Raw genomic sequence first — 25,168 nt, forward strand, 5'->3', positions numbered from 1 at the left:
GGGGGGGCGGGTCTTCCAAAGGACCACCTCCGCAAGGGACGGCTGCGCGAGTCGCGTCCCGATTGGCAAGACGCGCGTGAGGGGCGAAGCCTTTCCTGATTGGTCCGTTGCCCCGGCGCCGCCGAAGGAGGGCGGGCTTGCAGGGGTGCACTAGAGCGTTTCTGCTTAGGCGGGAACCCAAGTGTTCTTTTGATTGGCAAGATCTGTGCTCAGGTCGAAACTTAACTCCAATTGGTCACACCACCCACTTTCCGCGCGGGGATTGGCTGCCAGAAAGGCAGAGGCGGAGCTAAGAGAGGGAGCTTTGTGGTTCGTAGCGAGCCAGCGCCACTACCTTGATCTGCCGGTGAGCAATGTAGGGTGGGGGGGAGCAATTGATTACCGGGGCTTTTCGTGCCTCGTGTGGGGGAAACGATCTCCCCTCTACTTGAAGTAGGGGTCCCCCTTAATCGTCTCTCCTTAAGTGGCTCTTACATCCGGGTTTTTTCCCCTGGGCCGGCCTTTAAGCGCATGGGCCAATGGGAATCGCCGCTTAGTGTTCCGCCCACCGGGTCGCGCAGAGCATCCTGGGAGTGGTAGTCAACATCTCGCGAGTTTCCGCACCACGCGGGGAGGTGAGGAGGTTCCCTGCGCTCGCCTTTTACTCCAAGGTGTGCTTTCCTCTTTCCTCTTTCCTCTCCCGCCTTTCCCCTGGAAGGAACGTCGGTGAACAACCCGTGAAGCCCGTGTTGGGACAAAAAAAGAGTTGGAAAAACCCGGGACCGAAGTTAGCATTTTCCTTCTTTCAGACCTACCTCAGCATCTTACTCCATGGCGGTTCCCGAAACCCGCCCCAACCACACGATTTATATCAACAACCTCAACGAGAAGATCAAGAAGGATGGTGAGTTCTCGGGCTGGGTCATATTCCACACTCTCCTGCACGAGCTGGCCCCCCTCTCCCCTCCGCACAAGCCGCCTCTTTTCCTCCGCCATCTCCAGGCGAACTGTTGGCGTTAACCCCTCGGCCTTTGCACGTGCAACTTCCTGTGCCACGAAGTCTCTCGGTCGCCCTTACTCTTTGTGCATTAAAGTGGTTATTTGCAAGATTACACGTCACCGGACCCCCTCCTCCAGGAAGCCCTCCCCTCCCTCCCCCCCCCTTCAAGTGCCCGCCTCTGACTTCCCGTAAACCCTGGACTTGCCCCCTCAAGCCCAGATTCTTCCGGGATACCGTGGCCCGGAAGTTATTCTGCACTGACCTTTGAACTTCCGTCAGGGTAAGAACGGAAACTGCCTTGGTCCCTGTCATGTTCTCATTGATCAATCCGTAATGAAAATGTTGCATTTCTAAACGAAAATGAAATGAGTAGTAGTGGCAGCCACCATCATAACACCAGGCGCCGGTATATAAATTTTGATGACATTTAATTTCTGTGGCTACCTGGGAAGAAGGACTTCCACCCAATTCGCAGATCGGAAACTGAGACCCTGGAGTCAGTGACTTGCCCAGGGTCACACAACATGGAGAAGTAGCTGAGGCCGCCAGGGCTGGAGTTCCGTATAAGATGTCCATTTTCTTCGGGAAGTCATCACTCTTATCAAACCTGATGTTCTGTATTTGAAAACTGGGCAGAGAAAAAGTATATATGTAGAAATAGAAAGCAAAATAACTAAAAAGAGGGAAAAAAGTGGGCAAGCTTAATATCTTTTTTTGCAGGCGTGTTAACAAGTTTAAATTAGTTGGACCTCCATGCAGTGCAATTTTTATTGTACCCGACGGAGCAAATGTTAACACTTAGGGCCCCGGGAAAAGTGTCAGAAGAGGGCCTCCCCTGTGGCACAGCTGGTTGAGCGCAGTGCTGTGAAGCTGTCGACAGCCTCTGCTGCGCAGGGTCGATTCCCGGCCGGCTAGGGAGATACCCACATGGCGCGACAGACCCCTCCTGCCTTGCCTGCTGCTCCCTTAGCAGTGTCTTTGGTTCATTTGCCTGTTTTGCTTCCTGCTCTGTCTCTGGTGAATCCTCTCACCCTCCTGCACTTCTGGCCTGTACCCCGGTTCTTGTATAAATAAATCTTAAAAAAAAAAGTGTCAGAAGACCCAGAGGAGCTTTCTGGGATTTAAGTTTCAGGTTACCAGTAAAGTTGCTGTTTAAAACTAAAGGCATGTAAGTTTCTCATAGACATTAGCGCATCAGACCCAATCAGTTATGTCATGTTTGGGACACACTGATGGCGGGGACCGTCCTGGTCCTGACATCTCTGTGCAGTGGGGATACCCCAGAGTGTGCAGGGCTGGGGATGGGAACCTAGGGCAGATTCTTTCTGTTTTCTTGAAAATGGAGACATTTTTGGAAAATCTTTCCAGTAGGGGAAGAGTGTTATGATGTGAGGGAGAAAAATGGTCCCAACCTGTACTCATGTGCAGATGTCATGGGGTCAAAGAGCCCTGGGCATTCTGAGAACAAGTGAATTTGGGGGTTCTGGAGGCTTGTGGTTCAAGAAGCTTCCAGAGAGTGATGCACTGATGGTGCCTGGGGCCTTGTGGGCATGGTGAGGCTTGGACTTAATCCTACGGACTTCGGGGAACCAGGCAGAAGTCAGTGGTGAATGATCTTTCAGTTGTGGAAGGGTAACTTGGAGTGGGCTAGAGGGGGAGCTGAGAGGCCCAGAGTTCAATAGAATAGCTGAGGGCTTACAGGGTTCATAGGGGTTCAGAGGGTGGGAAACCAAACCAGAAATGTCACCCAGAGATTTTTTTGACCAGTTGCTTCAGAATACCTTTGCTCTTTTCCCTTTTGCTCCTCTTCTCCTGGTTTTCTCTCCCCCCCTTCCCCCCTTGGTTTCTCCTTCACCAAACATTTTTAGCTCAGCTATTTTCTTAACATACGGTTGGTGCCTTTGCCAGGTTTCAGGTGAGGCAGTTTGCTAGTGAGGTGTGGTGCAAGGTTCAGATGAATTTGATTCATCTGGCTCTGTAGGATCTTCTAGTGTCCTCAGGATGCTCCTCCTGGGCTAGTGGCAAATGCTCTGAGAGCATTTTTTATGTTAGTAAAACTGGTAGTAGTTGCTTCTCACTGGGTGGTTGTGAAAATTTAGTGGTGTTGCTTCTATAAGACACTTGACAGTATGTTGTTCTGCAAATGTGGAGAAATATGAATGCCTGAGTCAGTGCTAAGCATGGGAATACTGTAGTAACAGATTGGATGGGCTCCTATCTTCCAGAGTACGCATGTCAGGAGGGGGAAGTGCTGGAAAGGAAAAGCAAGAAGGGTATGAGGAGGGGGAGGGTGCTAAGCATTTCTTTAGGTCTCCGGGAAGGTTTTGGAGGTGGCAACATTTCTGCTGAGACCTGGGTGGCTAGGAGGCAGCCATGTACACATCAGAAGAAAGGTGTCCTGGTAGAGGGAGCACCCAGTGCAAAGGTCCTGAGGCAGACTCTGACAGGTGTGTTGGGTTCTTAAACCCAATTTCTATGTGGGGATGTGTGTGGAGGGGATTCCCCACACTGATAAGCAATTCTTGGGCACCAGTGAGATGGGCAGAATTCAGCTTATTTCTAACACTGACTACCTGGAGATAGCATCAGATTTACACTGGTAAAGAGCTCAGTCTCCCCAAACTGCCCTCCACTTCAGACGCCAGCTGCAAACTCAAGTGGTTACCTGTTTCTGACCAACTGGCTGTAGGTAAGAAGTTCCCAAGACACCCTCCTCAGGTCCATTAATTTGCTAAAATGAAACGCATTTTACTCGCGGGATCACCGATCTTCTCCAATGGCTTAGGAACAGCAGGAGGAAGACATACCAGGTATGGGGGGAAAGCTTGGAGATCCCCATGCCCTTTCTGGGCACTCCATGCTCCCCAGATCACCAGATATCCGCCAACCTGGAAGCTCTCTGAAATTTCTGCTCTGGGGTGTTTATGGAGGCATGACTGATTAACCTGTTGACAATTCAGTTCAACCTCCAGCCCCTTTCCCCTGCCAGAGGTCAGGGTGGAACTGCCTGTTTCAACCCTCTCATCTCATGTTTGGGTTCCCTGGCAACCAGTCTCATCCATAGGAGCTTCCCAAGAAGTCCCCTCAATCACAAAACAAGAGATACCTTTAACACCCACAACACTGAGGAAATTTCTAGGCTTTTGGGAGCTGAGCCAAGAGCCAGATGAAGGCAAATACATATGAGAAATGTATTTTGCCAACTTGAATGATTAAAATATATCTTATGAATCATAGTACTGCATTGAGCCTGAATAAAGACTGGGGGGACCTTTGTGGATGGAGATATGCAAGTGGGTGGAGTGGGGCAAAACGAGGTTGGAAGAGCCAGCCATCGCCACTTCACATAGGCCTGTGCCAAGGTGCTAGTGATAAGTATTTGCATTTATTGAGCATGTACTGTGAGCCCTTCGTGTGTATGACTCATGTTCCTCATCTGGCAAGTCTGTGGGGAGAGACTCAGTGTCTCCAGCTCCCAGAGGCACGAATGCACAGACATGCTGGCTCTTGAGGGACTGCTGGCCTGAGGCATTCTGGGTCTTCTGTCCATTGGCTGATGGTTTTCCTCTGGGCTGCACTTGCCTCTGAAAAGGGGGCTGAAGCCTCAGGAGACGGTGATGAGACCTCTAGTGATGGATGGATCATTCCTCCTCTGTTGCAGAGCTGAAGAAGTCCTTGTACGCCATCTTCTCTCAGTTTGGCCAGATCCTGGACATCCTGGTATCACGGAGCCTGAAGATGAGAGGCCAGGCTTTTGTCATCTTCAAGGAGGTCAGCAGTGCCACCAATGCTCTGCGCTCCATGCAGGGTTTCCCTTTCTACGACAAGCCCATGGTGAGCACTGGGTGGAGGAGGTGTGTGACGAATGTGTGGCGTGCGGGAGATGGTATGGGCCTGGCTCTCCTGTTGCTGACAGCCTAGTCCCTTAGAATGAGACTTTTTTTGCTGGTCCTTTGCATTCGTAGTATACCCTACTGTGGTGGGGTGCGTGGGCACCCCGTGATTAAGGGAGCCCCAGCCCTGCCTTCTCAGACCCACCCTGCTGGGAGTGACAAGCCTGTCACCCAGCTCAGAAGGGTCAGAGCTGGTTTGGGGATATTTATGGAGGGCACCTCATCCAGCCTGGGGGAAGGCACCTCATCCAACCAGGGAAAGTCTTGTGGTTCAGGTGAGACTTGAAGAAGGAGAATTGACTGGGGGAGGAGAGGGAGAAAGAGTGTTATGTCTTTAGAGGGACCCTATGGATCAGGCCTGGAGATAACCAAGAACACAGGTAATGGAGGAATTGAATCAAGTTCATTTGGCTGGAATTGTGAGAGCGGGGGTAGGCCTGGCCTGGAGAGCCTGTCAAAGTCAGGTCAGGGGCTGGAGTTTGTCTCAAAGTGAATTTGATTCCAGATTCCGGGAGCCATGGAAGAAGGCTTTAGGGAAGTGCTACTGGCTGTAGAGTAGGTAGAGTAGATTAGAGAGCCCAGTGGCCAGGGTGAGGCTGTGTCAGACTCCCAAGGCCAAGGGTCAGGCTATGACCATTGACTGTGGGATGGAAGGAAGGGGGCCAAGTGGATGGTGGGGTGGGGTGAGGGGGGGTGCAGCCTGGGAGGCCAAGAGTAACTTTAAAGCCCCTTCCCTGAATGAGAATTCCTGGCAGACGTCTTTGGGTCTTTACCTTTGTCCCTCATTTTGTAAGTTTTTTACCTGCATGAAAAACTTTGAAAATGCCTCTGAACCAACCCCCTTGGGGAGGTGATAGCAAGTCTCAGTGCCTGAGGCCCCAGGCAGGTCACCCCTACAGGATGGAAGCAAGCGGGAGACAGTGGACATCCAGGTACAGCAGGGCTACCTAGAAACCCTCTCCCCTCTGTGTTTGTTGTCACCTCTGGGGGTGCAAGCCCAGAGCTGCCACATACTCCGATTTCCTTTCTGGAATAGCTGGAAATTGGCTTTTGAGATGTAAAAACCATCATCTTTGTATGTTGGTCCTCCTGCCCCTCTTCTCTTCCCACATAATTTGCTTGGGTCATACCAAACACAGGTGAGTTGTGTGCCATCAACTCTGGCTTCCAAACATATCCACTGGCGGCCTGCTTCTCACCAGCCCCAGCCGCTCCCCTCCCTTCTTGGGACTGTGGCCACAGCTGCTCACGGTGGTCTCCTTGCTTCAAAAACAGCCCATTGCTCTTCATACATGTCAGGTCCTACCCATTTTGTTCCTCAAAAAAATCCTTGAAGTAGCACTACCCCCAGTTTACAGAGGAGGTTGTTGAGGCCAAGTGAGTCCAAATTGTGACTTACTTTGGCTCTGAAGTTCCTCCTCAACCCCTACGTCTCTGTTGGCAGCGCATCCAGTATGCTAAGACCGACTCAGATATCATTGCCAAGATGAAGGGCACCTTTGTGGAGCGGGACCGCAAGCGGGAGAAGAGGAAGCCGAAGAGCCAGGAGACCCCAGCTGCTAAGAAGGCCGTGCAGGGTGGTGCAGCCGCCCCGGTGGTGGGAGCTGTCCAAGGGCCTGTCCCGGTAAGCAGGGCCTGGGGATGCCATCTCCCTTCCCCGGCCTTTTTTTGCCACTGACCTGGCTTGTGCACAGGGAGGTGCTCCCACTGGGAATTCAGACCACCACCTCCATTTCTTCATAGATCATGCGCTGTTCCTTTGGTGCTGAGCACCAGGCTGATAGGGTCTCTGCCAGAATGCCTGTCCTGGTGCTTCTCAGCATCTTTCCTTGGTTTCACTCTCTCCTTGACCTTGGTTTCATCATCTGAGTCTTTTAACTCTGTTCTCATAGACGGTTCAGAAGAACCTGCTCGCTAACAGGAGGCCTAGGTGAATTTAATATAAAGCAATGTCACTAGCTAGAAAGCCGATGTGGGAATGATTGGTTTTATTTCTAGCGCTCGCAGTAAACATGTAGATGTCAAGGTGAAGAACAGTTAAAAGGAGGAAACCCAACCAGAGGTGTGCGGACCACGCACGTGAGCAGTGCAGAACATAGCTGAGACAAACATGGTCTCTGCAGGCGGATGGGAGACATGTTGTTAAGCTGTTAAGCTGTCAATTCTCTTTCAAGGTTCAGCACAGTTCCGAGCAAAATCCCAGCTGCAGTTCTTGGGAAGCCTGAGGGGCTATTTCTAAATGTCAGTGAAAAGGCAAAAGCAAGGCAGAGCAGAGCTGGGGGAGCGGCTGTGGTGATGGCGATGGGGTGGTGTTGGCGTAAGGTAGGGAAATGGACCAGTGGGCAGGGTAGGGGCCACAGATACGTCTGCGTGTGTGGCAGCTCCACGCACGAGGTTCCCGTGGCCCGGGTGTGAAAGGACCGTTGTCCTGGTGAAGGAAGCTGGGCCGATGGGATGAAACTAGCCCTGCCTCAGCTAACATGTAAATTACCTTGAGATGAATTGTGGGCCTGAATGTGACAGCTAAGATAATACAGGTTCTAGAAGAAAACAGGAAAATGTCTTCATGATTGTGGTGGGGGCACAAACAGCGGAAGCATCCTGTTTTTTGGAGTGAGGAAAGTAACGAAAGACTATAGAACAGGTGGGTGGGTTCGACCCACTCCTTTCCCGGCCTCCGAGTCTCCATGTCAGCTGCTGCGCTCCGCCCCACGTCTGTCCTGCCAGCACTTGTCAGTGGTGGGGCCTCGGTTTCCCGCCCTCTGGTTTGTACTGAGCTGCCTGTCCACATCTGGTCGAGCACCCCAGTCTTCCCCTGAGGGGTATGGCCTGTCTCCCTGCCACCCCTCCCTTTTCCTTCTGTACAGTCCCTCTCCATTTCTGCCCTCCACTGTCTTTTCTCTGCAGCTGGGTCTGTTTCTCCCCCCCCCCATCTCCCATTTATTTTTAGAAGCAGATATACAGCTTGCTCATTGTAGCATTTATTGCCAACCCTTTAGTCAACCATTATGTTTTGATCTTTCCTAGTTTTTTTTTTTTCCTACTCTTCTATACACAAAGGTAGGTCATGTTGATTTTTTAACTCACTCTGATTAAATGCGCCCCCTTGACCCTGAGCCAGTTTTGCTTCATCCATCCCTTCTCTGGGCACCTTCTGTCTCTACCCATGTCTGGTTCTTTCTCCTTGTATCTCATGGCCCACATTTCCTCTAATAATCTTACCTGCTCTTCTGTTTCCCACTGAAACTGAAATCACATCTTCCACCTGCTGCTGCCCAGCTCAATCCTGCCATCTTGTCTCCGCAGGGCATGCCGCCGATGACTCAGGCACCCCGCATCATGCACCACATGCCAGGACAGCCGCCCTACATGCCGCCCCCAGGCATGATCCCACCGCCTGGCCTCGCACCTGGTCAAATACCACCAGGGGCCATGCCCCCACAGCAGCTTATGCCAGGGCAGATGCCACCTGCCCAGCCTGTAAGTATCTAGTCTTCCAGGTCATATGAAAGTAAAACAAGGGACTGGTGGGGGTGTACAGTTTCAGTTGGGGTGAAGTCCAGGCAGGCCTCCCTGGGGAGTGCTGTTGAGTGATAAGGCTGAGGGTGTACACTGGGTTCAGGCCCTGGGCCAGAGAGGAGCCGGTGGGTTGGTTGGAGGAGCTTTGCAAGGTCAGGGTGAAGCTGGGTCCGTGGTCAGCACCTCGACTATTCTGCTGATTCAGTGAACTTGTGCTAAGCACCTGCAGTGAATATAGTAATGCCCTCTTGTGGCTCACAGCTCAGGGGGCAAAGGCGGGGCCACGTGTGACATGGCCGGGGTAGGGTATGCTGGGGTACACTAGAAGGAATTCCAGCGGGGTGAGGGAAGGAGAACAAGAGGGGTCCCCACCAGACTCAGGATCACCTCTCTATGCCCTGCAGCTTTCAGAAAATCCGCCAAATCACATCTTGTTCCTCACCAACCTGCCCGAGGAGACTAACGAGCTCATGCTGTCCATGCTTTTCAACCAGTAAGTGGGACTGGGTGAGAGTGCAGTGTGATGGCTGAGTGGGGTGAGCAGAGGGACACCAGGGTGGACCCCTGAACCTGCTCAGGCTTTGCAGGTGCGAAGGGAAAGGCCAAGACCGCCTGGCCATGCTGGTCTCCAGGGGTGGGGAGTCCGGGCTCTGGGCCTCCTTTCTAGTCTGAATGGGAGAGATGGAAGGCGCGTGTGAGGCAGCAGCATGGTGTCTTTGGACACTGCCTGGGCAGGCACGGTCACACTCAAACTACGTAGGCGCTTGAGACATATGGGCTGTTGTGCCTGCCAATGGGGTATAGATCAGGGCCGTTATCATGTAGGGTAACTTCCCTTTTTAGTGAAGTGGGGGGGCCATGCTTTTGATTGTACGTCTTAAGGAAAACCTTCGCCTGAGTCCCAAAGGGGCCCTGGAAAGGGGCTCTGTGTGGCGGGGGTTTGGGAGGCTGCATGCAGATGCGCACCATGGCCCACCTGTGACTGCAGCGTACACTGTACGTCATGACAGTGCCTGAGGACATTTGGAGAAACTGGGTAAATCAAAAGCACCAGCACGTACTTTCCACACCTACGAAACACTGGGTACCTTTAAGAAAACCGACAGGACAAAAGATACTCAGTAAATGTGGGGGTGTTGCCTACTGGGGCGGGAAGAAAGGTATGGGAAGAGGTTATTTCTGGCGCTTGGATGGGTGAGTTATGGTTGGGGACACACAACGGACAGGTGTCCTGCTTTTTGATGGGGGTTAAGATGGCACGGGTGTTCATGCTAAGATGTGTTCCTAGTGTGTGCACTTCCTGGATTCTGTTAGGGTTTCTTTGCATCTACACATTTGTGGCTAGGTAAGTCTATCGGGCAGTGTTGTGCGTTGTATGAGGTTGAAAAACATCCCACCAGGTGCCAGAATATTGGGGGGAAATGCCCGAGTCTGAATTTCTGAGGTCTGTCATGACTTTCTCAGGTTCCCTGGCTTCAAGGAGGTCCGGCTGGTACCCGGGCGCCACGACATCGCTTTCGTGGAGTTTGACAATGAGGTGCAGGCAGGGGCTGCCCGAGATGCCCTGCAGGGCTTCAAGATCACCCAGAACAACGCCATGAAGATCTCCTTTGCCAAGAAGTAGCAACTTTACCCCGTGCCTGCCCCATCCCTTATTCCCGGCCCCTATTTTGGGGCCTCCCCTTCCCCACCTTGGCTCAGCCCCTGAAGGTAAGTCCCCCTTGGGGGGCCTTCTGGAACTGCGTGTGTGAGTGAGTGGTCACACAGCATTGTACCCAGAGTCTGTCCCCAGACATTGCACCTGGCGCTGTTAGGCCGAAATTAAAGTGGTTTTTTGAGGTTTGGTTTTTCACAATCATTTGTTGTTGGTTTTTTTCCCTTGTCCTGTGTTTCTTTTCCTGCACTTCAGAATGTTCTGGATCTCTTCTCATGTTGGGGCTTGCAGTCTTGGGAAAACACAATGTTGTGTAGTGATTGTGTCTAAGCTAGTACTTTGGCAGCACTTGGGGCAGCTGTCCAGTTAGGACGGGTCCGCTGCTACACCAGGAGACCACCTTAAAGGGCTTTCTTCACCTCTCTTCACAAAAGTCTTCACCGAAGTGCCTGCTGTGGTAGCCGGAGTCCCACAGAACCCAGAATCCACACTGAGGGGGAGTGGGTGCTCATAAAATCATTGGAAGGATAGGGATGACGGCCTGGATTTGAGACACTTGAGAGTACAAACAAGTACACAGCCCCTACAATCTCAAGTTCAGGAAGATGCCACAGCTGCTCACAGGAGTTCCCAGATAGACCCAGTCATATGTGGGCAGCTGCTGACCAGGCGCTGGAACAGGAGTGTGGCCAGTTCCAAAAGCTCATCTGCCTTGCTGACCAGTAGTCGGCCGGGAACCTCAGGCAGGTGGCTGAACCAAATTCCCCACCAGAGCCCGAGCTGCTGGGGAGTCTGGGAAATGATTCTGACTGGGCAACCATGTACCCAGCTAAAGATAAAGATAAGGGAAGACCAAGTGGCAGCTCACTTAGATGTCTGTTACACACCTGTGCTGGAAGATTTTTAACAACTGACTCAAAAATAAACAGGTTTTCGGGCCTCCCCTGGTGTCGCAGCGGTTGAGCGCTGGGCTCCAAAGCTGCCCGCAGCCTCTGCAGCGCCAGTTTGATTCCTGGCCACCGGCGAGGATCCCACATGGCGTGCAGACCTCTCCTGTTGCGCCCGCTGCTCCCCTCAGCAGTGTATTTCGGTCTATCTGCCTGTTCTGTTCCCCGCTCTGGCTCTGGTAAATTCTCTAATCCCCCCGTGCTTTTGACTATACCCAGTGCTTGTATAAATAAATAAATCTTTAAAAAAAAAATTAAAAAAAAAACCAACAGGTTTTCTAAGACCCTCACAGCATATAAATAGGAAGTGAGAGCGTGTGCCACAGTCATCAACAACAAGAATATACATGACAACCTTAAATTCCTGGGTGGTTTTTACCTGCTCTGCCTCCCCTGTTAAATGGAGGGACATCAGACTTGTAGCACCAGATGTAGACTTTTTTTTCTGTGTTGGATGTGAAAGATGAGGAGGAGGGATCGCTGTCTTCACTCAAAGGCATGGTCTACTTGCAGCCAGCCAGCGGAAGCATCTCACCCACCACATGGCAACCACACATTTTGTGGTTGGCAGATCCTGCTTTCTACTGTCTGGTGGGGAATTCCCTGGGTGTTCCCCCACAGGCAATTGAAGTCCCCACTCCGAGTTTCATTTTCCTGTGTATAAACGATCCCTTCTATGTTAATACTGCGGTAGTATGTGTACTTGCCACTTCCCCCAACACCCCCTGCCAGGCACGTCACAAGCACTGAGTACTTGAGTGATGAATACTGTTCTTGGCATAGGAAATGCAGTGGTGAACAGAAGGGACAGCTAAACTCATTGTAATTACAGGTGCCCCTTGACTTACAATGGGGTCACACCTGATAAAATCAACCTGATTCAAAGTTGAAAATTCTAAGTTAGTGCAGCAAAGACTATATATAGCTCAGACTAACTCTCCTTAGATGTGCTCAGAACACTTCTATTAGTAACAGTTGGGCAATTCATTTTGAGTCTCATCCCAATAGGAATTGCAATTCACCAGAAGCGGGAGACACATGAGCATTTTGTAGACATGATGGGATGGGCAAATGAAAAATGTCCCCACCTCTTCTGCTGCTGCCCTGGGGTTGTGGGGCTGGAGCACACTATTTGGGGGTGATCTGGGAGGCTCCTTTTGAGGTGGCATCTGAGTAGACTACCTCCTTGTAATAGCTGGTACTGGATATGTAGAGATGACTTAGGTCAAGCCTTCGAAGGATTCTCCCCATGCCAAGCCTGTGTGTCACCACCCTTTTTCCAGAAAAAGGACTTGCTGGCCCAGAAGGGAGAGAGCCTTGGGGGGAGAGGAGGATGTCCTGGAGAGTGATCTTGGCATGTGGATCTTTGAAGCACGACTGGGGAGTTGAGACTAGTTCAGATCCTTTGCCTCTTTTCAGCCTGATCTTGGGCAACTGAGAACTCCAAGCTCAGTAGTAAAGGGTGTGGGCCTGGAGCCAAACCTAGCCTTTTTGCTGCCCTGCCTTTCACCTACGCGAAGTTGCTTCACTCCTTCCAGTTCCATGTAAAATTGGGTTCTAACAGCCCCAGTTGAGGTGGTGCAAAGTATCTATTTGAGTTAGTAAAAGTAGACCTGGTGAACGCTCTGTTAGCTTTTATAATCTGTTTTACGGATGAGAAAGGGGAAGCTTTGAGGGGAGAAATAGCTTAGTCCAGGTCACCCAGTCAGGAAGTGCCTTGTGAGGATGTGTAGTGGTGAGAGGGCACTGCCTGGCTTAAGGCCCACTATATAATCACTCAGTTCTGGAGAGCTGGGGCTATTCCTGGTAATCAAAGGGCTGCCTTGTTCTGCTGGCCCCTCAGCACAGGAAATTCCAAGGTGGTTTTCCATGTGGCTCCTCTGATTCTGTCCCTGGAGGGGATGGGAGGGGCCCAGGTACTCACTAGTCCACAGAAGATAGAATTGAATATCTCATCCTGCCTGGGCCTTTCTGATTGTTGATGGGGGAGGGGGTGGCTGTCACTTGGAGAGGCCTGAGCTGTTTTGGGCCTATCTAGGCATTTTCTTGGCCTAGCTGCCCTCACCCTGCCCTTGGAATGGTTCTGGCTGGGTAGCAGCCTCTGGTGTGGGTGAAATTTGGGACTGGTTTAGGGCGGGGATAAGAATAAGAACACAGGTTACCTTGTGTTGCTGGAGGGGAGGGCAGGAAGAAACTGGAGATCCCATTCCCCTGTCCCCCTCCGCACCTTGGCTCACTCACTCTCGCTCCAAGGCTGTGATGGCTCAGTCCTGGGAGTTCCTCGTTGTCTTCCTCTTGCTGTCTGCCTCCCCGGGGCCTAGTGTCGGAGGCCGTCCCATGCCCAAGCTGGCTGATCGGAAGCTGTGTGCTGATGAGGAATGCAGCTGTAAGAGTGGGAAGGAGGGAGTTGGGGTTGCCAGCCTGTGGTGTGCATGGGGTGCTATCATTCCCTTCTGTTGCTTCCCCAGACCCCATCTCCATGGCTGTGGCCATTCAGGACTACGTGGCCCCTGACTGTCGTTTCCTGAACATACAGAGGGGCCAAGTCATCTATGTCTTTTCCAAGTTGAAGGGCCGAGGGCGGCTCTTCTGGGGAGGCAGCGTGAGTCTTGGGAGAGTGGAAGAGGAAAGAGTGTGGGGTTGGGGTGGGGGTACACCTTCATTTTACATTCTAAGGGGAAACCTGAGGGTGTGAATGGTAATTGAGGTTTTGGGGGGCTGTTGTGATTATTTTTACTTTGCCTAGCAATTATAGGGCCCCTATGGTGATGCCAAGCTTTATCTAGACACTGAAGATGCAACAGTGAATAGTCCCTTTTATTCTAATGGGGGGAGACAAAGTATCAAAAACATCAGTAAATATGGGCTCCTTTGAGAGAGTGATTGGGTTGGCCAGCGAGTGCTCTGAGCAGGCATCTGGAAGCTGAGATTTGAATGACAAGGATTGCCTTTAGCAGGAACGAGTTACCCTCTTCCGGGCTGGGCTTGTAACTCTTCTTCCTCAGGTTCAAGGAGATTACTATGGAGACCTGGCTGCTCGCCTGGGCTATTTCCCCAGTAGCATTGTACGTGAGGACCAGCCGTTGAAACCTGGAAAAATCCAGGTGAAGACAGATGTGAGTGTCTTGGGGCCGGCAGGAAACTGGAGGGAGGACCCTTGGTTTTGTTTTGGTGGTTTTTTTTTTAAAGATTTATTTATTTAGGGCCTCCCCGGTGGCGCAGCGGTTGAGCGCTGGGTTGCAAAGCTGCCCGCAGCCTCTGCAGCACCGGTTTGATCCCCGGCTGCTCCCCGGCCACCAGAGGAGGGTCCCACATGGCGCGCAGACCTCTCCTGCCGCCTGCTGCTCCCCTCAGCAGTGTATTTCGTCAGTCTGTCTGTTCTGCTCCCCGCTCTGGCTCTGATGAATTCTCTCACCTTCCCGCGCTTCTGACTGTATCCAGTGCTGGTATAAATAAATAAATAAATAAATCTTAAAAAAATATATTTATTTATACCAGCACTGGGGTACAGTCAGAGGCGCGGGAGGGTGCGTGAACCCACCAGAGACAGAGCAGGGAGCAGAACAGGCAGACAGATGGAAGACACTGCTGAGGTGAGCAGCGGGCGAGGCAGCAGAGCTCTGCTGCGTCATGTGGGTTTGCCCCTGGCCGACCGGGAATCGAACCCGCACTGCAGAGGCTGCGGACAGCTTCACAGCGTGGCGTTCAACCCGCTGCGCCACCGCGGGGGTGGGGGTGGGGGTGCCCAGGACCCTTGGTTTTGATGATGGCCAAGGTCCCTCATCCCTTGACTCCCAGCGGTCTAGCTGTGTGCACGTGGCGAAATAACCCCAACTCAGTTTTCTCATCTGTAAAATGGGGAGTGAGTTATAAGTCTCGCCCAGTCCCGTTGAGTTGCTAATATTCCAGGGCTCAAGGTTAATTTGCATAGCACTTGTGTTGCCAAATCTGGCTCCTGCAACTACAGCCTTTGCGAAAACCACTAGATTCTCTGTGGTGGTACTGCTGGTTTTTTTCCTCACTGTTTCCCCTTTCTCTTTCAGAAATGGGATTTCTACTGCCAGTGAGCTCAGCCTACCGCTGTTCCAACCGTTTTCCCTCCCCGGTTTTATGCAAATACACCAGCCAAGTGCAAACTGTCGGTGGTTTCTGTGGTGGGGTGGGAAGATACAAAGGAAATAGTCCCCCAGGTTCCTGAATCTAGCCAATCGGACCTCTGCCTGTGCTAACGTCAGAGGTTGCTAGGCAGGTTTTACTGACCAAAGGCTCGGCGCGGAGCCGGGTACCGGAGGCGGGCGCCTAAGTCGGACACAGCAAATGAGAAGACGGAATAACGTAACAGCCCAATGGGGGGATTGTAGTGTCTTCTCTAGACCAACGAGAGGGAGCCGAACTCGTGGGAGGAAGCCAGTCGGATCATGAGGAAGCCAGATCGCAGGGCAGAGGTTTTAAGATGATCTACAATGGGGGGTGGGAGGGAGCCCGCGCGCATCTCCCCAGCTTTCACCCTCCCTGGCCCCGGCAGCTCAGCATCCGCCTCTCCACAGGGCTGCCCTGCTGCCTCTGTAACCCCGTCGCAGCCGCGCCTCCGCCCCGCAGGCCGCCTCTATCCAATCCAGAGCCTCGCTTCGACCCAGACCCCTGGCACAATCCGTTCCTCCGCTCGGCGAAGCACCTCTGCCCCGCCCCTTCCCACCTGCTCGGCCAATCACTCGTCTTGGCCCCGCCTCTTTTGTCCATTGTGGCCAATCGGGGCCTTTTGTCCCGCCCCCTGCCCGTCCCGTCCGCCAATCCCTGCCTTTGGACGGCGTGGCCAGGTATCCCGCAGCCGAGCGGGTCGCGCCGGAGGGGGTGGAGGCGGAAGTGGCGGCGCCGGGCCCCGGGAGTAGGAAGGCGCCGGGGCTGCGGCCGGACTGGAGCGGCTGCCAGCCGAGGAGCGGGCGCGGCCGCGGCGCCATATTGCGGCCCAAGACGGCCGCGACCGAGCCATGGCCGAGACCTACGGTGAGGAGGGTGGGCCCCGGCGGGGGTCTGGGGTGCGGGCCGAGGAGGATGCCGCTGGGGGATGGGGGCGGGGCTTCACGGATGGGGGCGGGGTCTGGCGGGATGGGGCCGGGCCTGGCGGGTGCTGGGAGGGGCTTACTGGGTCTGGGGCTGAGCTTAATTGATTTGGGCGGAGCCTGACGGGCCGGCGTGTGGGTTTAATAATGCTGGGGCGGGATTTGAGGGAGCCAGTCTGGAGGGATCCGGGTAGGCCTTGAGTGGAAAGGGTGGGTCTTCATGTGTCGGGGCGGAGCCTGGATGGATGGGGGTGAGGCTGATTCTGTGAAGGTTGGGGTCGGACTTGACGGACGACAGAGACCCTCCAGGGATACTCAGGACCCTGGGGCTGCTGTTTCTGGAGATCTGGGATAGAGTTGGGGATGAGGTGTCCTTGAATTAGGGGTGGGGCTAGTGGCAAGGGGTGGGACTTAAGATCGAGACTAGGGGTAGGGCTTTGGAGGAGGGAGAGCTGGCAAATCAGGATGGATGGACGCCAGGCCTTTGGATGGGGTGCGGTAGAAAGAGCTCTAATCAGTTACTCAACAGAGAGAGTAAAGGAGAGGGAGCAAATGCAAAGACCCTGAGGTGGGAACCAGTTTGTCATTTGTAGGGAATACACTGAGAAGGCTAGAGTGGACTGAGAGGGTCAGAGAGAGGTAGAGGGCAAGTCGTTGAGAGGCAAAGATGAGATGGTAAAATGGCTGTGAAGAGTCTTTAATCCATGTAATATTTAAGATCTCAGACTCCAGAGCCACACTTTGGGTTCAAGGGACCTTGGGCAAGTTAGTTAACCTTTGTGGCTCCATTTCCTCAAGAGGAAAATGGGGCTGATTATACCTACCTCCCTCATAGAGTTTCCCTGAGGGTTAAATGAACTGTTGATGTAAATAAAGAACTTTAGAGCTGTACCCAGTATGTGGTAAGCACACTGTAAGAATTAGCATCTGTGGTTGTTACCCATTGCTGTTTCTGTGTCTCTTTCTCTCCTGGTACCTGTGATGGTCTCTTGGTTTCCACCTGCCTCCCCCACCCTCCCGGCTCCCCGGTGTATTTTTCCATATGGGTTTCCTGCATTTTGGTTCCATCTGCTCAGACTTCCTCTTCAAATTTCTGGTGATTGGCAGTGCTGGAACTGGCAAATCATGTCTCCTTCATCAGTTCATTGAGAATAAGTGTGAGTTTCTGGGAGTGGCCCTGGGAGCACTGAACTGTGGGTGTGGCTTGGGCAGCTCTTGGCATGGGAAGGGGCAGGGACAGCCCAGGCCCTGGCTGCCTGGTTCTTGCCTTGGCCTTGGTCCCTGGCCTTGCCTTGTTTACACCTATGCGCTATGCTGGGACCTTCTGGGCCCCCACTCGCCCTGGCAGTGAGAATGAGTTTGTGCAGGCTGGGGAGGCCTTGGAGGACAGGGACGCCTCTGAGCCTCTGCACTGCCTCTCTTCCCCCTTCTACTCCCAGTCAAACAGGACTCCAACCACACGATCGGTGTGGAGTTTGGATCTCGGGTGGTCAACGTAGGTGGGAAGACTGTGAAGCTACAGATTTGGGACACAGCTGGCCAGGAGCGGTTTAGGTAGGTGGGCTGGGCTCCCTGGAAGGGAAGTGGGGAGAGGGGAGAGAGAGAGAGGCATGCAGACACTTGGAGACACCAGGTAGGCGCAAGGAGACACTGAGAAGGCAGCAAGGCAGAGGACAAGAGCTAGAAAGAGTTGATCAGCTTGTAGAGATAGCCAAAGAGGTGAGATCCTGGAGTGAGGACGACAGACAGAGAAAAAGAGACTGAGAAAGAAAGGAAGAGTTAAGAGAGCCAGGTAGAAATGGACAGAGCCTAGAGAGACTGTGGTGGACAAAAACGTGTGGCTGGAAGAATGGACACTTGTGCCTGGGAGACACAGGGCTTTGAAGAGAAAGACATGCCTGGGGGTGAGGGCACGGGGTAGATGCTGAGAGATGCTGACACAAGGGGAAACTTGAAAGACAGATCCATTCAGAAAGGGAGAGAAAAAGAGAGAGCCCAAGTAAAGGGAAATAAGAGCCCCAGAGAGAACCAGAAGACAGGGAGTGTGGGACAGGTGGAGCCAGAGAGCTGGAGAATTGGGTGTGCTGGGGGAAAGACAAGTGTGCAGGCTCTGGACACAGTATGTCTTCAGGAAGTGCCTGCAGAAGAGGTGACAGGTACAACGAAACCCTGTGTCTGAGAAGCATAGAGAGAGACAGGGCGTGCAGGCCATGGAAAAGTGTGGTCCCTTGGCCCACGCATAGTAGCTGCTGAGTTAATACTTGTGTTTAGTTTGCTGCTTGAGGTGCATGGAGCCTGGAGACAGAGATGGGGGGGTGGGGGGCAGCAGGGGCTGGAGTGGCAGGCGGTGCTTAAGGAATGCTTGTGGGATGACTGAGTGAGTTCCAGAGGGACCCAGACTGGTGACACAGGGAGATGTGGACAGTCACTCCACTGAGGAGGGGCCCTCATCCAGACACAGCTGGAGAGGGACGAGCAGACGTGTTTGCATAGCACTGGGCCAGGCCTGGCCATGGGGAGATGACAGAATGAATGAGTAGGAGGGCAAGAGTGAGGATGAGAGCGAGAGACAGAAAGACAAAGATAGAAATGAGGACTGAAGAGACAACGGGGCGGGGGCGGGGCAGTATCAATGAAGAAATATAGAAAGACAGGGACACAGAGAGTCACAGGCAGGGAGAGACAGACAGACACACACACAGCTGGCTAAGTGAGGCAGAGTTTGCGGGAGACAAAGAGAGAGACCATGAGATGGAAACTGGGGAGACCAGACCATACCACACTTTGGGGGATGGGCCCGCAGTGAAGGGGGGTCTCCGAACCACCAGTCTCTCTCCGCAGAGGGGGGCAGTCTCGGGGCAGACCCCAGCCTTGGGGGTGACTGGGTCCCCCTGGCCCCACAGGTCGGTGACACGAAGTTATTACCGAGGGGCAGCTGGAGCCCTGCTGGTGTATGACATCACCAGGTGGGTGCACGGAGTGGGCGGGGTCCGGGCGGTCCCTCTCCTGCCCCTGCCTCCCTTCTTCCTCCCTCCTTCCTCTCCACAGCCGGGAGACCTACAACTCACTGGCTGCCTGGCTGACGGACGCCCGCACGCTGGCCAGCCCTAACATCGTGGTCATCCTCTGTGGGAACAAGAAGGACCTGGACCCCGAGCGTGAGGTCACATTCCTGGAGGCCTCCCGCTTTGCCCAGGAGAATGGTAAGGGTCCTTTGGTGGGCAGCAGAGGCACTGGGGGGCGGTGCACAGGGTCTGTGGATCTACTGGCTCTCTGTCAGCGCCCAGCCCTGGATGGTGGGGGTTTACAGGACCGGGTTCAGATTCCAGTGCTGCTTGCCACTTGGGGGCTGTGTGACCACCCTGAGCCTCCGTTTCCTCTTTTAGAAAGCGGAAATCCACATTTCTGCCTCACATCTGGGTGATAGTTAAGGGAGATGGTTTGTGGAGAGCCCTCAGCTCTGCCTGGCAGGGCATGGGTGCTTAATTAACACTGGTTGCTAAGGAGGTGTCCGCCACCAAGGAGAGGCACTGGGCTGTTGGTGTGAGGTGGACACTGCAAACTCCCTGGCCCCAGGGGACGGCCACATTTTATGAATAAGGGAGATGGGATAGGTCAGACCCCAGGTCTGGAGGCACTGGCATCAGGGGAGTGGACAGGCCCGCAGCCACACCAGAAGATGTGCAAGTGTAAACTCATTTGAAAATCCTGTGTTTACGAAGCTCCTGCCAGCTTAGGGTCTGCACATGCTCGTCCAGCTTGTGACCTCTGGGGCAGAGGAGGTTTTAGCATCAGAGAGCGCTGGGTTTAAATCCTGGCTCTTTCTTACCTACTGTGAGGCCTTGGCACATGGCTGATGGGTAGACTGTGGTGGCCTGAGCCTGTGCCAGATGGTGCTGGGTCCACAGTGATGAAGATCGCCCTGGGCATGCTCTCATGGGCTTGTACTCTAATGAGTGAGGGAAGGGGACAGGCCCCTTTCCAGACAGTGACAGCTCGGAGAAGTTAGGGCTGGGGTGGGAGAGGCCCAGGGAGCAGTGGGAGCCCAGAGGAGCCACCTGATCCATTCTGGGAGAGCAGGGAGGGCTTCCTGGAGGAACTGATGTGTGAGCTGAGCTCTGAAGAAGTGGGAGGTTGCCTGGGGGGAGGGAATTCTTTTTTTTTTTTTTTTTTTTTTTTGAATTCTTGAAGGGAACAGCATGTCCAAAGGGATGAGAGGGAGCAGGGAAGAGTCAGAGTGCAGGATGGGGACTCCTGGATGCAGGATGCGGGATCTTGCAAGCCTCTGCCCTCTGCCCCCCCCCCCCCCAGAGCTAATGTTCCTGGAAACGAGTGCTCTTACTGGTGAGAATGTGGAGGAAGCCTTCCTGAAGTGTGCCCGCACCATCCTGAACAAGATTGACTCAGGTGAGGCCCTCACCTGTGGGGGAACTGGAAGCCTGGAACCCAGAGGTCTCCCAGGGGCCAGTCCTGACCTCTCCCCTCTACACAGGTGAGCTAGACCCCGAGAGGATGGGCTCAGGCATTCAGTACGGAGATGCGTCCCTTCGCCAGCTGCGGCAGCCTCGGAGTGCCCAGGCTGTGGCCCCTCAGCCCTGTGGCTGCTGAGACCTGTGGAGTCAGGTGGGATACTGGGGCCTCGGGGACTGCAGGGGTGGTCTGGTAAGAGGGAGCATGCAGCAGAGACAGTGATACAGAAAAGGAGGGATGACAAGAGAAATAGAACCAAAGAGTTAAAGGAGTTAAAGGAGCCATGACCCCGGCCACACAGAAGTCCTTTCCACTCCACTGCCAACTCCCTGCCCTGGATCTCTGACCCTCCTATTCTTAATTCAAATATTTATTGAGTACCTACTGAGTGTCAGGCCCTGGGGCCTGATGCTTCAAGGAACTGGGGATGCGGCAGTATGTGTAACAAACAAAAATCCCTGTCCTTGTAGACCTGATGTTCTCTTGGGAGGAGACAGACAATAAACAAGATTCATAATAAATTTTATGGTAACTAGGGAGATAAGAGCTCTGGAGAAAAAGCAGGGCAAAGAGGGGTGGTGAGGTGGAGGAGTGGAATTATAAACAGGATGATGAGGGAAGGCTTCATTGAGAAGGTAATATTTGAGCAGACCTGAAGGAGGTGAGGGAGTCAATCATTTGGATTCCTGAGGGAAGAGTGTTCTAAGCAAGGAACAGGCAGTACAAAGGCTCCAAGGTGGGTCCTGCCTAGCAAGTGTGAGGAAATCCAAGGAGGTCAGAGGGACTGGTGTGGAATGGCCTTGTGTGTGTGTGTTGGGGAGGGGTCAGTGTGGGGAAGCAGATCAATTAGGGCGTTGTGAACTATGTGGAGAGCTCTGGCTTGTACCCTGGACATGATGGGAGCTATAAGATGACTCTGGGCAGAGGAAGGACAGATCTGAATCTGTTGTTGACAGGGTCCCTCTGGCTACATATAGGGAAGTGACTGGGGGGTGGGGTGGGCAGGGGTGGTTGCTGGGAGACCAGTGAGGAGGTTACTGCAAAGTCAAGGCGAGAGATATTGGTGGACAGGACCAGGGGGAGGTAGAAAGGGGCTGAGAAGTAAATCGTTTCTGCACCCTCCTTGCTCTCTCTCATCTTGTCTTTCTTCACCACGGAGCCTACCCGGTCTATGGCACAGATCTGATCCTGTCATTCCCCTGTTCAAAACCACCCATGTTCCCAGGTTTCCCGGGACATAGCTGAAGCTCTTCAGCTGGTTCCTGCCAGCCCTTCTTGCCTCAGCTTCTACCCTCCTGCAGCCACACTGAAGTTTTTTCTCTTTCTCCATTAGCTGGGATACTAATCTTTGCTGATGCCATTCCCTCTGCAGGAACCTGGTTCCTTCTCTCTCTCCTCTGGTAATCTCCTCCCTTTCCCCAGAAGGCCTTGCTTGTTCTTTATGCTCGAGTCAGATTCCATGACAGGCCTGCTAGATTCTATAGCGTCTTCTCAGGCGGGAGAGGGATGTACGTCTCCCCAACATTGGTGGCTTCAGGGGAAAATGGGGTAAAAGTGGTTAGACTTTGGATATACTTTGAAGGCACAGCCAACATGATTTCCTGATGGAGTGGATGTGGACTAGATCGGGAAGGAGTCAAGGCTGAATCCTTCAGTCAGCACTCTCTTCCTTCCAGACCTTTCCATCTGTTGTACCTTGGCTGGGGGCACTATCCTGCCTCCTTTCTCACGCCAGCTCCCACTCATCATCTGGTCTCTGCTAAAATGACTCTTCCTGCAGGAAACCTTTATTGGCTTCCCAGATGGAGTCCCCCCCTCTCGCTGGGTGGTCTCATCTCGGCGGCCCCCTCCTTTTTTAAAAGCATTCAATTCTGTACACTTGATCATTGTTATTTGTATAGTGTTTGTCTCCCCATCTGAGCAGGGAAGGAGGTGAAAGATCACAGATTCCAGAGTCACACTGCCTGTGTTTAAACTCTGACTGTCACTTTGGAGCTGCGTGACTCTGGGCAAATCATTTAACCTCTGTGCCCCTTAGTTTCCTCACCCGGAAAATGGGACTAATAATAGTACTTGCCTCGTGGGTGTTGAGCAGACCGATTAAGTTAATTCACGTCAAGTGCTTAGGACAGGGCCCAACACTTAGGAAAGACTCAATAAACTGTTTTTTACATTTTTCTTACCCATTGGGAAGACCCCGAGCTGTGTGGAGATGGAGGGGCATGCACCTTTACCTCAGGCCTTTGCCCAGGATCACCCTCTGTGAATAAAGGCACAGACCATGCTTTTTCAAACTTTGGGTCTGCAACCTGTTTTATACTTTGACAGTCAGATACACGGAAAACTGAAACATGACGGGTTATCCCAGCACAGACATTCTTTTTTTTCCCCCTTAACTAAGGTGAAAGTCACATGACATAAATCTAGCTGAATTAAAGTGTGTTTCAGTGGCATTTAGGATACTCAGAAGGTTATGCCATCACCCTTTCTCTCTAGTTCTAAAACATTTTCATCATCCTAAAAGGAAACCCTGTATCCATGAAGCAGTCCCACCTACCCACCCCAGCCTCCTCATACCCACCGATCTGCTTTCTGACTCTGTGAACCAATATTCTTTTTTTTTTTTTAAAGATTTATTTATTTATTTATACAAGCACTGGGTACAGTCAGAAGCGCGGGAGGGTGAGAGAATTCACCAGAGCCAGAGCAGGGAGCAGAACAGGCAGAAGGACCGAAGGACCGAAGCACACTGCTGAGGGGAGCAGCGGGCGGCAGGAGAGGTCTGCGCGCCATGCGGGACCCTCCTCTGGTGGCTGGGGAGCAGCCGGGGATCGAACCGGTGCCACGGAGGCTTCGGGCAGCTTCGCAACCCAGTGCTCAACCGCTGCGCCACCGGGGAGGCCCCTGTGAACCAATATTCTTATTACCTGTGATGCATGCTGATATTTTCTGTTCTGTTTAATTTACTTTTTTTAAGATTTTTTTTCTTAATTTTTAATAAGACATGGTTTAAGGCCCCCACATAATGATTTCCCAGCACAGTCATGCAGCATGGCACATTGGAATCACCTTGAGAGCTTCAGAGTAAAGGTATTGATCCCTGGGCCTGAACCCAGAGATTTTGAAGTGATGGTGGGATTTCTAGAAGGTACCAGGTAATGCTATCTGCAGCCAAAGCAAGCACGGTTAACCGAGTGTGCCTCTTCACTTTGGAAAAACTGGAATGAGGACCTCTCGGGTGGCGCAAGGGGTTAAGCACAGCACTGTGAAGCTGTCTACATTCCCGGCCCACCGGGGAGCTACCCATATGGTGCAGCAGACCTCTCCTGTCTTGCCCTCTGCTCCCCTCAGCAGTGTATTTCAGTCCATCTGCCTGTTCTACTCCCCACTCTATCTCTGGTGAATCCTCTCACCACCACCCCCCCACAACTCTGGCCTGTACCCCAGTTCTTGTATGCATAAATAAATAAATTTTTTCTTTTTTTTAAAAAGGAGGGCCTCCCCTGGTGGCACAGCGGTTGAGTGCTGGGCTGCGAGGCTGCCCACAGCCTCTGCAGCGCCGGTTCGTTCCCCGGCCGCCGGCAAGTGTCCCACAAAATAAATACATACATACATACATAAATAAATAAATAATAAATTAAAGAAATAATAATAAAAAAAAAGGAAACACTGGAATGAGACCCAGAGATGCAGTGATGTAGGAACAGAGCGATCCAGAGATGCAAAAGTGGGAACATGATATTGGATGTTTAGGCATTGAGTGTCCTCTCTGCAGACTCAAGAAGACAGCTTTCCAGGGCAATCCAACAGGGAAATGTATGTACCCTCAGGGAGAACCCGGTATTAACTGCAGATGAGAAATAGAAAATCAGACAGACCATGTAGAAACTCTGGGAGAAAAATGATGGTATGGACAGAGGGAGGAAGATACTCAGAAATGAAACAGATACCTGCTGGACAGACCCAGGATCTCTGCAGTCACCACACACTTCTCTTTCAGCTCACCTGTTCTCCAGGACCAGCCCTGCCCTTCCAGCTGGGAGCCAGACCCAGGCCTCGGAAGGCTATGCCCCTCACCTAACCTGGCCCCGGAGAAGCTGCCCCGCCATCTGTCCCCCTTCCCTGGCCTGGTGGGGCCTGGCTGAGGGGCAAGACTGAGCCATGGGGGAAGGGGGAATCCATACCTGCTGCTGCTTCCTCTGTCTTGGCTAATCCCTGTCCCCCCTGAACCCCTACATACTCAAAGAGTTTCCAAAGCCTGAGACCAGGGCCATTTGGCCCCAGCTTCCTGCCTGGCCCTGCCATTGCGAGTACGTGTTATTTATTACCTGGAGGCCTGTACTGTCCACACCCCACTCATATAAAGCATTGTTTACACCTCTGTCTTGACCTGTTATTCTGGGGTGGTGGGGAGGGAGTGGGAGAATTACAAGTCATGATGATTAGGGGCCATGTTTCTGTGTTGGATGTGGTGTGAGGTCTGTTGTGGAGGGAGTTTGTCATTCTGCACATTTTGTGACATTGTCCTAGAGACCTACATGAATAATAGATGTCCTCAATGATGGCATCTGTAAGAATGTGTGCTGCTCGTGTGTGTGACACTTGCTTATGACTGCTGTCTTCCACGCCTATGTCATGAGGCTGCT

At 52.8% G+C, this 25,168-nt stretch overlaps 3 protein-coding genes across 7 annotated transcripts; all 3 read left to right on the forward strand.

Moving 5' to 3' along the window:
- The first annotated feature begins 158 nt into the window (after positions 1-158).
- SNRPA (small nuclear ribonucleoprotein polypeptide A) lies at positions 159-10,246 on the forward strand. Of its 5 annotated transcripts, none has more exons than XM_037516604.1 (7): positions 159-346; positions 698-883; positions 4,641-4,813; positions 6,317-6,496; positions 8,179-8,352; positions 8,796-8,884; positions 9,856-10,246. In XM_037516604.1, the coding sequence occupies exons 2-7, from the start codon at positions 811-813 to the stop codon at positions 10,013-10,015; spliced, it is 849 nt and encodes a 282-aa protein (XP_037372501.1). In that variant the 5' UTR covers positions 159-346; positions 698-810; the 3' UTR covers positions 10,016-10,246. The 5 variants fall into 5 exon arrangements, with proteins under 5 accessions (XP_037372501.1, XP_037372503.1, XP_037372502.1 ...); XM_037516606.2 differs by having other exon boundaries at positions 789-883; XM_037516605.2 differs by lacking the exon at positions 159-346 and adding an exon at positions 426-650 and having other exon boundaries at positions 789-883.
- Positions 10,247-12,909: 2,663 nt separating this feature from the next.
- MIA (MIA SH3 domain containing) lies at positions 12,910-15,128 on the forward strand. The gene is made up of 4 exons (XM_037516608.1): positions 12,910-13,378; positions 13,461-13,594; positions 13,998-14,108; positions 15,036-15,128. The coding sequence occupies exons 1-4, from the start codon at positions 13,252-13,254 to the stop codon at positions 15,057-15,059; spliced, it is 396 nt and encodes a 131-aa protein (XP_037372505.1). The 5' UTR covers positions 12,910-13,251; the 3' UTR covers positions 15,060-15,128.
- Positions 15,129-15,851: 723 nt separating this feature from the next.
- On the forward strand, positions 15,852-24,899 carry RAB4B (RAB4B, member RAS oncogene family). Its single transcript, XM_037516609.1, has 8 exons — positions 15,852-15,996; positions 17,129-17,209; positions 17,492-17,606; positions 18,956-19,018; positions 19,101-19,255; positions 20,364-20,459; positions 20,545-20,675; positions 24,523-24,899. The coding sequence occupies exons 1-7, from the start codon at positions 15,981-15,983 to the stop codon at positions 20,658-20,660; spliced, it is 642 nt and encodes a 213-aa protein (XP_037372506.1). The 5' UTR covers positions 15,852-15,980; the 3' UTR covers positions 20,661-20,675; positions 24,523-24,899.
- The last annotated feature ends 269 nt before the right edge of the window (positions 24,900-25,168 follow it).

The sequence above is a fragment of the Talpa occidentalis genome, unplaced genomic scaffold (genome assembly GCF_014898055.3).
Source record: "Talpa occidentalis isolate TD23 unplaced genomic scaffold, MPIMG_talOcc4v2.1 talOcc4.17, whole genome shotgun sequence".
Lineage (NCBI taxonomy): Eukaryota > Metazoa > Chordata > Mammalia > Eulipotyphla > Talpidae > Talpa > Talpa occidentalis.

Excerpts from the sequence above, each read along its gene's own strand:
- RAB4B (XM_037516609.1), top strand. Across the intron at positions 17,210-17,491 it reads TCAGTTCATTGAGAATAAGT|TCAAACAGGACTCCAACCAC; the intron begins GTGAGTTTCTGG and ends TTCTACTCCCAG. Across the intron at positions 19,256-20,363 it reads CCGCTTTGCCCAGGAGAATG|AGCTAATGTTCCTGGAAACG; the intron begins GTAAGGGTCCTT and ends CCCCCCCCCCAG.
- SNRPA (XM_037516604.1), top strand. The coding sequence starts at position 811 with ATGGCGGTTCCCGAAACCCGCCCCAACCACACGATTTATATCAACAAC. Across the intron at positions 4,814-6,316 it reads CTTTCTACGACAAGCCCATG|CGCATCCAGTATGCTAAGAC; the intron begins GTGAGCACTGGG and ends CTCTGTTGGCAG. Across the intron at positions 6,497-8,178 it reads CTGTCCAAGGGCCTGTCCCG|GGCATGCCGCCGATGACTCA; the intron begins GTAAGCAGGGCC and ends TTGTCTCCGCAG.
- MIA (XM_037516608.1), top strand. The coding sequence starts at position 13,252 with ATGGCTCAGTCCTGGGAGTTCCTCGTTGTCTTCCTCTTGCTGTCTGCC. Across the intron at positions 13,379-13,460 it reads TGCTGATGAGGAATGCAGCT|ACCCCATCTCCATGGCTGTG; the intron begins GTAAGAGTGGGA and ends TTGCTTCCCCAG. Across the intron at positions 13,595-13,997 it reads GGCTCTTCTGGGGAGGCAGC|GTTCAAGGAGATTACTATGG; the intron begins GTGAGTCTTGGG and ends CTTCTTCCTCAG.